We start from the raw sequence: 13,586 nt of genomic DNA on the forward strand, positions 1-13,586 counted from the left end.
AGTCCCATAACCTGTGCTGTGTCCGAGTGACCACCCCCGTACTGACCTTCAGTCTTGTACTTCACGATTAACCATACAATGGGTACAAGAGTCCCGTAACCTGTGGAGTGTCCGAGTGACCACCCCCGTACTGACCTTCAGTCTTGTACTTCACGTAGGTGGTCTTGTTCTCCATCATGGCGTCAATGGCAAGTTTCTCACAGTACATAGCAGTAATGATGGCGATGGTGGGCTGCTGGCCGGAGGCAATGGTGGGCATCTGTTTCACCATCTTCACCTCTACAACACATAGGCATGCCATAGGCACATGGTTTTGAATCATCAATAAATCCCATGCAATCAAGTTAAACAGACGAAAATCTAATGTATTATCTTTTTAAGTCATTTCCTTTTCTAATCAGCTAAGGTTGGACAAGTAAAACTTTCTTCCTAGAATTAATGTAAGAAAGTCAAGGTATGTTACTGTGTAACTTTCAGAAATGTTCATGAAGCACAACACTAGCAGCTGGTCTCTCACCTGTCTTTGTATCAAGCACCTGTCTGACAATTCCTCCATTTTCCATCTCCTTCACAAGCTCCTTATCATACAGACTTTTCAGTTGCTCTGTGACCATAACCTCTTCTGAGGCTGTGATTCTGAAAACAGATTCAGTGAAACATATCATAGCTTAAAGTCTGCTGATGGCTTATGTCAGGTGACAGCATGACTCGGAACAGCAGCCAGACCATAAGTCTTGTGTTTCCTGAAGACTGTTGTATATCCTGGGTGGATAATACATTTGACATTAACATTGCCATGGTGTGAATCTTGAGTCACACACTGAGATACCTTTCATAATAAACACATAACTCATTCTTGTGGCATCGGTTCAAGCTCTAAAGACTTGAGAAGCGTCAATCTAGGAATCACACCCACAATCACCAAAGACTTCTGGCAACCTTAAGACAAATAAACAACTTTAACTCCGAGAATCCAAGGCTCCGGTCAACAGAACATGGCATCAATATGGATCTCCACCCACCTGACAAGGTCCTCCACAGCCAAGACGTTGGGGTAGGCAGATTCCAGCACTGTAAGAATCTTCTCACGAACAATCTCCTCCTTCGGTCTTGTGTCTTCTTTCATCAGACCTGCAACAATGGAAATACAACTGACTCCTTTGCTGAACAGCCAGACTGAACACAGGACTTATATCCCGAAACTCCCCAAATCCTGATTCGTATGCTGCTTCTGCACCAAGGCCTGGAAGTATATATAGTGCTTCAACATTTGTCAGCTAATTAGAACCTAAAGTCACACAGGCTACGAATGCTTTGAGGAATGGAATAAAAGACCTAACCAAAGTGATAAACTCAGATATACATGCATACACATGTCCAGTTGTAATGAATGAAATACAAAATGATGATTTGATCGCATAACTCCACCATTATGATGCATCCAAGACAACATAGCAAACAGATCACATAGAAGGTGGCGATTCAGTCATTATGATGGCCTGTATGAACAGTTTACACATTTACTTCATCTAACAGTCATATATTTATCTTACTTCCCTAATTTCCTTAATAAAATCTGCAATATTCAATCGATGCACTTTAACAACACTGAACATGCCACCAAACAGCCCACACCAAACCAGGTTCAACTACACTAAATCAGAATCACATGCTCCCCAAGCGAGGACTGTATGGAAACAATTCAAACGGACATGTTTTAAAAACACATCCATCCAGTAATTAAAACTGACCACAATTGTAAGTATTTTGTGCTGTCATTTTTATCACCATAATGTATACTTGTGTGTGCACTGATATTTTCAAGTAGGTGACATTTGATGCGGAATGGAGGGTTGATGTGTTCTTGTGCTCTGAAAAATCGCCAGACAAGCTGGACAGAATTATCTTTCTTTTTTTTCAGTGTAGTTTAATGGCCAGACTGTACCCCTGTGTACACGGAATGGCTGTTGATAGGCTAGATATTCCTTTTTTTCAAAAAACAGTGTTGTTATAGAAGTTTATGGGAAAACATTTGTTGTCGTGTAACCACCAGATTGCCAACTACTTGCATCACAAGAGTTACCTCCCCTCACCTAACATCCTATTTCATTTAAAACAAACACTGCTTCTTGCATTATTTCAACAGTGTAATAATGATGTACAGGCAGTACCCTTGGTGTCAAGGTGAGTGAAGAGGTGGAGGTGTATGCTGTAAAAATATTCCAGCACTACACAAGACCTGACTCAACAAGCAACAGATGCTGATGGTACAATGGCTTCTCCTTAAGCTGATGATACCATGACTTGAAGTCACATCCTTGCCATCTCATCCCCATAGAAATCTGACACAGTAATCAGAGGGAGTGCTGCTCTACCATGTCAAAAATAGCAAGACTGTGCTTCGGGATCTGTACCAGAAATATGTGAAATGTGTTTCAGTATCTGTACCAGGAACACAAGGAATGTTCTCCAGTATCTCTACCAGAAACAGAAAGAATGTGCTTCAGGATCTGTACATGAAGCACAAGGAATGTCCTGCAAAGTCTGTACTAGAAATACCAGGAATGTGCTTCAGGATCTGTACTTGTAGCACAAGGAATGTCCTTCAGTATATGTACCAGAAACACAAGGAATGTGCTTCAGGATCTGTACCAGAAACACAACGAATGAGCCTTAGAAAGTGTACTGTTCTTCAGGAAGTGTAACAGCCTGGGATATTAAAAGTGACTGCAATATGATGACCAACAATTAATACATACCATTACACACTGATCATGAATAAATTTTTGGAGTTTGGATGTTGACACACAACACAGCAAAAAGCATGATCTTCCAAGCCGCTTGCCTGTTGCATTTCTAGAGTCTTGCACGCGTTCTGGTCACACATCTCTCATAATGCCACAAAACATGTACAAGGTCAGTGATCAAGTCAAAAAAACAGCAAACCCCTAACAAAACAAAGGAACTGAAAAGCCAAACAAAACAAACTCCCACCTCAACATAATAACATGCAACTGTCATGCAAACTGATTTAACACAGGGAACTGTTGTGGCTGTTACAACTGAAAAGGAAACAGTTTTGAAAATAAAGAAAAAAATATATCTAAAGTATACACAAAAAAAAATGTGATATCAACAAAGAGACTGGTTTTGTCTAACCAAAAGGCTTCTTGTAACCATGGTAACAGTGCAAAGTAGACACGAGAGTAGACAGTGCAGACTCCTCACACCACAACGATCCACACACCAACAACAACACCAAACAGGAGATACTTACCAAACCCATCAAACCCATCTTCTCCTATGCAGCAGAGGAAACGATCTCAGTATTAGACAGAGTGATACATACTGTAGTCAACTTATTTCACCAACCGACACAATGTATTTAAAAAACAAAATAATGTAATCTGTAATGAAAGTAATAATGCATTTGAAGGCAATACAAAAAATGCTACAATTAAAAGTTGCGTTTCTTCACATATGACTACTTATCTAACTTTAGAATTGTGACTACATAATTTTGTTGCAGTTCTTAACTCACAACACAAATCTTGGAAATAGTATAATGCAGGCCACACACATGCACAAGAAACTGTCTGGAGGTCAAATAGAAAACATGACACTCCAAATGGGTGTACAGTCATAGGTATACCCAGACGCGAACCAACAAGGGAGACAACTACGAAGGAATCAGATCATTAGGTACCAAACCAGTACTATCACATCATAGAATATTCTTGTTTTATACCATAGTAAATAAATATGGAAGTTCATAATAGAAAATAAAATAAAAATAAAAACACCAATTAAATCTAATTAGTCACCAATCATGATATATCACCAAATATGCCAAGTTGTAATAAGTAACTGGTGGAATTAGGTTCACAGTATTCAATAACCACCAAATAATACACACTTATTAATAGTAAACAATACCTGCATAACTGTCGCTTCGGATCCTTAACAAATTGTGTCAGTACACCATCCATTTTCATATGATAATAAACAGCATCATAAAACTAAAATGTTGGCAATGGTGCTCGTGCAATAATTCAAAATCAGATGTTTATGTGAGTTTACACTGCAATCAGCCATATTCCAGATTTCATCCAATTGGACTACTGAAATTAGTCATTCTCTCATGAACCTTCACAGTAATGCACAACCTCTACCAGTGTGAACTGAAGACACCCATATTCTTGCAAAAGCAAATGATTTCAGACTACAAGGCGAGTTGTGAACAGGGCACATGCAGACGGTTGACTCTGTACTACAAAGGATACACACAGTTCCATTTCTTTATGTTTTAAAATATTAGCAAACTATCCCTTGGATTCAAAATTGATGAGCTCACCAAAATCTGTGATAAAACAATACAAAACCCACAATGAATGAATGAATGAATGAATGAATGAATGAATGAATGAATGAATGAATGAATGAATGAATATTCAGACCTACCAGGCACAACACCCAAATGTGCATTAACTGTTTCGCAGACTCTCATCACTAAACCATGCACTAAATATCAACAGTGCAACAAATGTTATCACAACCAGGTTTCAATCAATCAAATCTTCAGAAAAACAAGGACATAATTATCAGTTTATCGAAAGACAAGATGTTTATGTCAAAAATCAACCCAATAAAAAATTCACATGTAAACAATTTCATGTTGTCCAATTCTGAAACATTATTCACCTGTTTTTTCTTCAAAAACGAATGTTTTGAACTCAATATAGTAGCCATTATTAATAGCACCTGGTTGCAATAAAAACAAGTTAGCAAGACAATGTTTGTTTAGTGGATCCCTTCACCTACCTAGCTGGTCCAGCGAGATTGTCCTGCCTTAGTGGCAGAAGCAAACAAAGAGAGAAATACAGGTCAACTTGCAGTCTCAGAATTCAAGAGTTACTCCCCCTTATGGGAGAAACTATGGCAGTGCAAACTTAATTCTACACTACTCAAAAGAAGGTACAGACCACCCAATACTTGCGCATTTCTATATTTGATCACTCATGGCATGACAGAGTAACAATAGCAATGAAAATGAATCAGGTGGTATTCCTTTGAGAACTGAGATAGGTACTTTGTTTCTACATGATAGTCATGCCTTAAGTACTGCCAGAAATAGAATAAAACTGTTTTTCGACTGTTCCGTTGTATTCCTCAAATTTACACAACAGCAAATAAGATATGTCGAAATCCTATTTTCTCACTTCGGCCTAACTGGGCATTCAGTGGGATGCATAAGAGAATATCCAGAAAAGCATGGGGTCATCTCAAAGATACTTATGCCATCTACTGATTAACATCTTACATGTCGTTCTTCAGGAAGTTAATGTTGAGACTGGATATTATTTGTAAATTGTCATCATACGCTGAGCATTTCCCCAGTTCAATTACCCTAAAGGGTTATCATATTGTAGTTGATAACTGTATCCCCCAGTCTGACCCCAACCCATCGTCTGCGACAACAGGGCTGGTTTTGCTTTCGCGACGACCCCCTCCTACCTGCTTCTCTTTATAGTGATAGTGAGACTCCATGGCAGCTATGTCCTTAATGGTTTCAGCATGAAAATTTTTTTTTTTTTAGGACAGCTATCGTTTATGATGAAGCTAAGTCTAATCTAAAAATGGGCATTTAAAAAGTGTCCTTCTTAATAAAATATCATCGCACTGTTCCAAATAAAATGCTTCCAACTTTGAAAAAAATCTGCATTGCTAATTTCTGAACTTATTTCTCCTCAGTAAAGTCCTTTATTCACGGTTTCTATCTCCCTACCACTGGAACTGTAGGTAGGATGAACTTAGTTTAACAGATATATCACACTTTCACATATCAACTACATAAATACGTGAGATAAAGTTAAAAAAAAGCAAACGTTTATTCTATTTCCGACAGTACTTTAGGTAAAGAAGACAGTAGGACACGTTCAAGATACACAAAGTGACAGATATTTTGAGTAAAGACAACACTGCCAAAAAGCAATATAAAGAATCAATTTCTAAGAAGTATTTTGTATGCTGAAAAGAAAAATATCAAATCATTCTCAGGTAACAGTAAGGAAATACTGGTGGTAGGCAATCCACACTTGATACCTTTTAAATCAAAATGACTGTGCTATGACAAGATTGTCTTTAGTGTTCTTCCGGTGCCTGAGAAGTAAGATTTTGTTTACTCCAAACAATTATTCTTTCAGAAACAAAATATTGTCTTTTAGAATAAACAGTAAATGTTCACAGTATCCATGCATTAACATTGTGACCCCTACACCTAGGTTATTTTCTGTAATGATAAAGGACTGATTTTTCCAAGATGCCTGCTACTAGTAGTTAAGTACCGTAACACCCTGATATAACGAGACAGTCAGTAGTGATGTGGAGCAGACGGACTACATCATGTCAACAGGAATCAAGTGTTTGAATCTGGCCCTTCTGAAGCTTCTTGCATACGAACAAATGTTCCTTCTATACCATAATTTGCTGAAAGCACACCCACCTGCTACTTCTGTAACATTCCTGTTGCATTCAACCCTTCAACTTGTCCTGGACCAACCTCATGAACTACCCTGTTTACAATGCAGTACACCCTTGACCTTATTAGGGTTCACACACATCTATGCTACTTTCCTGAGATGTTTATCAAACCATCCCTCATTCCTGTTATCCCCATCAAGTATCTCTTGGCTGATAGACACAAATAAATGACCAGAGAGAGTTTCAAGGAAACCCCCAATTTCGAACATCATCAAGTCTTGTCTATCCTCAGCAACTACCATGGGTACAGCCACTGGCCTGTGTGTGTGCCTACCTGGGGTCATTGGGGCCTCTCCTTCATCCAACTTCTCAATCTCCAGGTCCACCTTCCTGGCCATGCGGAACTTATCACCCTGCATCTGCTTCATACACTTCTTGATGAACCCAATATAATCTGCCAACAAACAAACAAACACACACGGTTTTACATATTGGCAGGGTATGATGAATTTCAGTTATATCACTCCTTTTTCTATATTATCACTGTTTCAGTTGTATCATTCCATCTATATTATTTTTTCAGTTGTATCACTTGCATCGATATTATTCAGTTATATCACTCTTTCATTGATATTATTCAGTTACATCACTCCCTCGTCAATAATCTCTGAATACATTCCTTTCTACGTCAAGTTATAATGATCTTTCATGAATTTTTACCAATCAAACAACTAATCAGAAAGCAGCACTAGTTTCAACTTGCGATTACCATTTAAGGCTTTGCTATTAAACACTTCAATAAATAATTTCAAACCTGACCAAAAGAAAGGTTGACAAGTCAGCATCACACTAATGCAATAATTTGACAGAAACAGCTGTACAGCCTGTTACTGTCATTCAGAATACCCATGATGTAGAAAACATATTCCAAATGTTATTTTCCCAACCTGGTAAGCACAGTACCGATTGGCAGGATCAAAATTTTACTTGAACATGTTCTGTGATAGAACATCCTCAGGTGTTTAATGAGCAGTATTCAGAAATAAGATCTGCTTAATGCAGTCACTGATGAACCAGATGAAACTTCATTAAAAACAAAACTGCAGGCATTAATGAAAGAAAGAGAGACCTCAACAGTTAATACGCTGATCCACAAGATACACTATGATTCAAACTGACACTGATCGGGTGACAAAGAGACTAGCAGGTAACCTGAGGTCACACAGAGGTCACTGTTAACCTTAGTAATTTTTCAACAGAAATATATGATTTGTAACACAAAACATTTTTATAGAAAAATGTTACCACTTCACTTGGAATATTTCGGGAGAATTAACAGTTAGCTAATGACAAATGTTTCTGCAGGAACTGGCTTGCAATGTGTTAAAATGTCACCTGAATTACGAGAAACAGAAACATTAATCCCTGGATTTGTGTTTCAAATAAGCTCAGTTGCAATGTTCCCTCTAACAATGCAAGTTACACAGCCACACATCTAACCTCGAGGGAAGTTCTCAGGTCGGACAAGCTCTTTGAAGAAGTCATAGGCTGTTGTCACTTGATGATAGTAATCTGTGTTTTCTTGGTACCAGAACTTCAGTTTCCGACTTTCCTGAAAGATGAGTAACAATGGTTAGGGTTATATCTTGTAAGGCTGTACATATCTTAGTCTGTATACCGTGCATACCATGCTTCTTCATTCTGACATAAAATGATACACAGTGTTCTTCTCTCAATTTCACATGCTACTGAGGAAACGTTTGCCCCCATGAGGTAGGTAAAAAGTACTCTTGCACTATATGGAAAAGAAAAGTTCAGCCTAATTATTTTCACCCAATTTGAAAAAGAAAGGAAGAAGAGTTAGTGAAGTCGAACAGCTCGAATAATTTAAAGATTATTGCTCAGTGATCTAAATGTAAAAATCATCAGTAAAAAACTTACATTTAGCGAAAAAACCTTCATAAATTTAGATTTTTATTCTTTTTTTCTACTCATGCACACTCTTGCTGGTTACAACTTAGAAACATCATCAAGGCAAACATGGATTTGATGTCATAATCATCAGTTTCAGGAAGATAGTATTGCCACAAGTGTGTAAAAAATCTACATACACATTTTAAACCATGGAATGGCAGTAGTCATACTGAGGCAATTATCAAAGTAACACAACATGCAATAAAAAAATATGCACCAGCAAACAAAAGACAACAATAATAAATATTGTAATTAAGCTACAGCCTATCAGGAAATAGAAGTGAAACTGTGAAATCTGATTTTTACCCACTTTCAGTTAGTGTTTACCAGTTTCTACATCAATAAAACTTGTAATGCGACATGCCGTCTGAAACACTGTAAGTCAATGTCTGGATCATGGGTCTCGGAAACAGTGTACAACATAGTTTTACCATATCATCACACTAATACCACCAAGGTTATACACCTCAAACCGACATGCTTAATAGGGTATGACATGAGCATACAAAATCTTCACACAGTATATTCTGTTTCTTATGACTGAAATTTACATTTTCAAAGCGCTACGATAGTCTTAAGTTAATGTTAATGAACGGCACTAACGGCTATCTCGGTGCTTAGAAGAGCATGGAAAATCTAGGCCCATCAGTGTAAAATAACAAGAATTGTTATTAATTGTAAGTTTTTACCACATAATGCTGCCCCGTCTTCTGATCCACCAAGAAGCACATGAACCCCAGTTGTAGCTGAGGCTTGCCGAACAAGTCTTCACCTGGAACACATCATACTTTCATTCACTATCATCGTAACACAGGAATAGAGTAGTTAGCATACTATCACTATTTGATATAACCAGTGTGAACTGTGGGCTGGCAGTGTAACAATGGCTTATAACGTTGTAATGATGCAAACCAGTATCAAAACTACTGTCATAAAACAAACAAGTATTATTTGATCTGTTCAGAGGAGTGATGATTATGCTTTTATGCTTTCAGCAGCTTCACAGCTATATCACAGCAGTGGACACCACAAATGGGCCTCACACAGTCACTTTGGCATGATAAGGCTCCATAAAAAAATTCAATGTTTCTCGGGCACATTTTTTCAAAAGAGGGAGGTAGCCCCAATTTTTGCATAGTTTTGACAGAAAAGAAGTGACGAGGGAGTCACGTATTTTTATTTTTTTCTCTCAGAAATACAGCTTGGAAAATTTAGCCATGTGTTGAGAAGTTGTAGATTCAGTCGTTCTTACCAACACTCACCCTTATAGTGAACCAATGGATGATTGGGACAAAATTATTTTTTTTAAATGGCAATAACAAATGGTTACATGCACAAATAAAAGTGACACGCCAATACCCTAGAAACACTTCAGTTTTTTTTGATTTAGCCTAAGTGAATGCTGTAACCACTTGGCTATCCTACTCAGTTTCAGAAATCATGGAGAACTCCATACAACAAGCAGCATGAAGCCAGCAAGTCAAAGCTTTACATCACAGCTTCACAGTTACAAAGTGAGTGAGTGAGTGTATGTTGGGTTACATCCTGCCAGCAACTTTACCACAATCAAAGGCATGTGTTGAAACAAACCGATGGCTGATAATATGAGCAAATAATAAATCTGGTTTTCAAGAACAAAGACTGAGATTTGATACTTACAGTTACAGTTAAATAGCTAACAAAATGCCTGAAAATGTCTTGAAGTGATCTTACATAACACTGAGGGTGACCAATTCAGCACACTGAGGGTGATCAATTCAGCACAGAAGCCATTAAAGGGAGATAACACTGGATCACTTCATTACAAAACATTCTTTCACTTGACGACATGGGACAAACATGCTAGGTGAACAATCCTTCAACACCATCAGAAAAGCCATGTTTAACACTGATTCAAAGTTAATTATCCCCTTGCATCTTGCAAAGCAATCTATTATTACATAAATTCTTTGGTAAAAATGCAAGAATTTTGATTATGAATAGTGAGTCTTTGCTCAATCTCAACTGGCAAATCTCTCTTTAATCTCTTTCATAAAAATAACAATAAAATCAATACTTCTCATTCAATTACATTCCTACATGACGTTGGCTGCAGTATCTCAAATTAGGTTTTGTCAAATCACATGTTCTCTACTCAGGTTTTCTAATCATCTGTCAAGTTTCTTTGTTTGATTACTAATTAAAGACTTCATCTATTAGCAATTTACAGGAAGACTGGGTCAAAAATCAATACGGCATAAACAGTTGTCAAACAAATGTAATCTGAGTGGCAACCTGATGGTAATTTGCCTGCAATGAAGAGTGCACTGTGTTCATGCCGACATCAGATTGTGTGCAAGCGTCTATTACAAAGTAGTATGACTGAGGCATATTAAACTGCCATTGATTTGTCAAATATCCCTGCGAACATGATTGCTTTTAACTATTCATGGCAGCAGACATACTATTATCCTCAAACCTGTCAATAATGGTCATAGGATTAAAGAATCCTGATGCATTTACGCATTGGTTAAGTACCATTTACTTGACCACCAATTTCCATTTCTTTCACTACATATAGAGCATGTGTTTGCAAACAAAGTATAACGTAAGGAATGCCATCATCCTTACCTCCTCAGTAAACCAATACCAGTACAATAATCAACTGTAGTATAATTCAACTATTTCAAGAATCAGAAACATGGAACACAAAGTGCATTTGAGATTTGATGTACTCACTAACACATAGCCAAAAAAGACCAAATAAATGAAATGAGAGATAAAGAGAATGTGTGTACATGCGGTTATTCTTCCAACATTGGTAATACTAATCTTCAAATGTCAGCATAGCAATGGCCCTGACCAACACTCTGCCCCAAGACTACAGAAGCCAACATTGTTACCACCCAGTCCTGAATCGTCATTCCTCTAGTGGGCATTCCCATGGATTCACGCAACCCTCAATCATTTTTCATCATATTCATCACTGGATTGCATCTGTATGCAACTGTCTACAGACTACCATCATATAGCGGAGCTATTTCTGAATGGAGAATTGCACAAGAAGCAAGACACACTGCAGCAGCAACTGGTTGTACAACTAGTCTCAGATCCTCCATCATCCAGCAGCTTGGCTGGTGGATGACTAGCACCAGCTTGTGCGAGAGTAGGAGCACAACGGTGCTACTCCCCTGACAGTGCCTGAACTCCGCTTCACTCCACATGTGCAGACCTGGTTACACCCAATCAATAGGTTCTGCATTATCTCTCATCTTCATTAGCAAATTAGCCATCAACCAACCGGAAGATGTGGAACAGATCTGCAAGTAATTCCTTAGAGGCTACGAGGCAGGGATCTGGGCAAATCTATTACATGATTACTTTCCCATAGTTCCATTAAATCAATGTGCTTTATGAATGAGACTTTGTGCTGTATTCTGACAGAAGGGTTTTTCTTCGTAATACTGTAAAAACTGTAAAGAGCTAATGAGAAAAGGGTGTTTTACGTTGTAACCAAAGCTGTGATCAATACATCATCAATGTCAATGTGTAATAAACATTGCACCCTCACACCTTTTTCATTCCCAGGAATTAACAATGTATTTGCAAATAGGAACCAAAGGGTTAAACATAAAGATATATTCTGCAAATTTAAATCAAATGATGCTGAAAATATCCTTAGCTATCTACCAACTACTTCATAGTGAAATGTTTATTTCTAATTTGTCCCATCCGCACTGTGTATATCTGAGAAACTTCCCAGGAAAGTAGCACAACAAACAAGTACATCTCCTGAGGTTAGAGAGTAAGTGAGGGAAGTGGGTATGACAAATGTTCCTTTTTTCGAGGATATTTCTCATGCATCATGGTAATCCAGATCACTGTGGACAGACAGACAGACAGACAGACAGACAAGGTTATGGTGCTCAGAAAATTGAGGAAACATAATTACAACAACTTTGGGACTTGAGCACATGTTTACTGGATTCCTGCATCTTTAATGTAAGAAGCTAACCAGTTTCAGTGCCAGGAAGATTAGTGATGTAATTTCACTGGGATGTTGAGGTACAGATGATGTTACAGATACAATCTATCCTCAGTTGCATTTCTTGTGAATGTGTGTTTTGAACAATGACTATGCTTCTCAATGGTAATGAATCTCCTGCATGTATGAGGGCCCTGGTACGAGGAGGCTGATGATGGCTGATAGCGCGAGGCAATCAGGGCAATCAATACAATCAGGTATACACCAAACATGCCTTGAGATTCTGTCCAGCTTGATCATGTCAACTATTGACCCAAGTGACTGTAGGCTACCTCACCAATCTCCATTACAGCAGAATGGGCTGTTTGTCAGGAACATGCACCATTGGCAAATACAAAAAACTTTAATGAATGTTTTTGCATAAATGTGATATGTGCAAATATTTCCACAAGTCCATGGCATGGGTTCCATTTCCATGGTCAGGAGAAAATGAAAACTACAGAAGATGCTAACACTATTGCATGATAGTGTCACATAAATGCTTATTCACTGTTAATTCACTGTGCAGTAAATGCAGGAGCATATGATACAGTTACACGGAAACCCCAATCACAGCAACCACCTTGGTTTGATAAGGACTGTAGTCAATTAAAAACGAGGAAATATTTTCTACTAAACAAATTTAGACGATTTAAATGTGACTTAAACTTAAACTCATATGTGGATGCCAAAACGGAATATAAAAAATGTTGTGAAATGAAGAAACGTTTTCATAGTATCAAAATATGTGATGATATAAAGAAGTCTGCCGAGCTTGGAGACTGTAAGAGTTTTTGGAAGACATTAAAGAAAGCAATACATGGGAATGCTCCAAGTTGTTCGATATCTCCTGATATTTGGTACAATTACTTCAACAATTTGCTAAATCCGAAAGGTGAATATGCTGATGTAAACGATTTTGACTGTTTTATCTCCAAATTTATAAATTCACATTTGTGTGAACATTGTAATGATTTGCCTATCACCGATGATCTTTTTGTCAGGTGAAATAACTGATAGAGAAAGAGTAGATGCTTTGAAAAGTTTAAAAAGTGGTAAATCTGCAGGTCAGGATGGTTTACCCCCAGAATTTATTAAGATGTCGGGAAATATTATTATACCTTATTTG

At 37.8% G+C, this 13,586-nt stretch overlaps 1 protein-coding gene across 6 annotated transcripts in view; it reads right to left on the reverse strand.

Moving 5' to 3' along the window:
- The window catches only part of LOC137254679 (uncharacterized), a 47,220-nt gene that overhangs the window by 8,169 nt on the left and 25,465 nt on the right, over positions 1-13,586 (reverse strand). For 2 of the 6 annotated variants that reach the window (XM_067792527.1, XM_067792524.1), the window contains exons 4-11: positions 9,144-9,226; positions 7,981-8,092; positions 6,815-6,934; positions 4,822-4,848; positions 3,278-3,301; positions 1,023-1,131; positions 518-636; positions 136-279 (exon numbers count right to left, since the gene is read on the reverse strand). In XM_067792527.1, coding sequence (XP_067648628.1) covers positions 136-279; positions 518-636; positions 1,023-1,131; positions 3,278-3,301; positions 4,822-4,848; positions 6,815-6,934; positions 7,981-8,092; positions 9,144-9,226 — 738 coding nt within the window. The remainder of the gene's footprint in view (positions 1-135; positions 280-517; positions 637-1,022; positions 1,132-3,277; positions 3,302-4,821; positions 4,849-6,814; positions 6,935-7,980; positions 8,093-9,143; positions 9,227-13,586) is intronic. The other 4 variants (XM_067792528.1, XM_067792525.1, XM_067792529.1 and 1 more) reach the window with 2 other exon arrangements.

Source organism: Haliotis asinina, chromosome 10 (assembly GCF_037392515.1).
Source record: "Haliotis asinina isolate JCU_RB_2024 chromosome 10, JCU_Hal_asi_v2, whole genome shotgun sequence".
NCBI classification, from domain to species: domain Eukaryota; kingdom Metazoa; phylum Mollusca; class Gastropoda; order Lepetellida; family Haliotidae; genus Haliotis; species Haliotis asinina.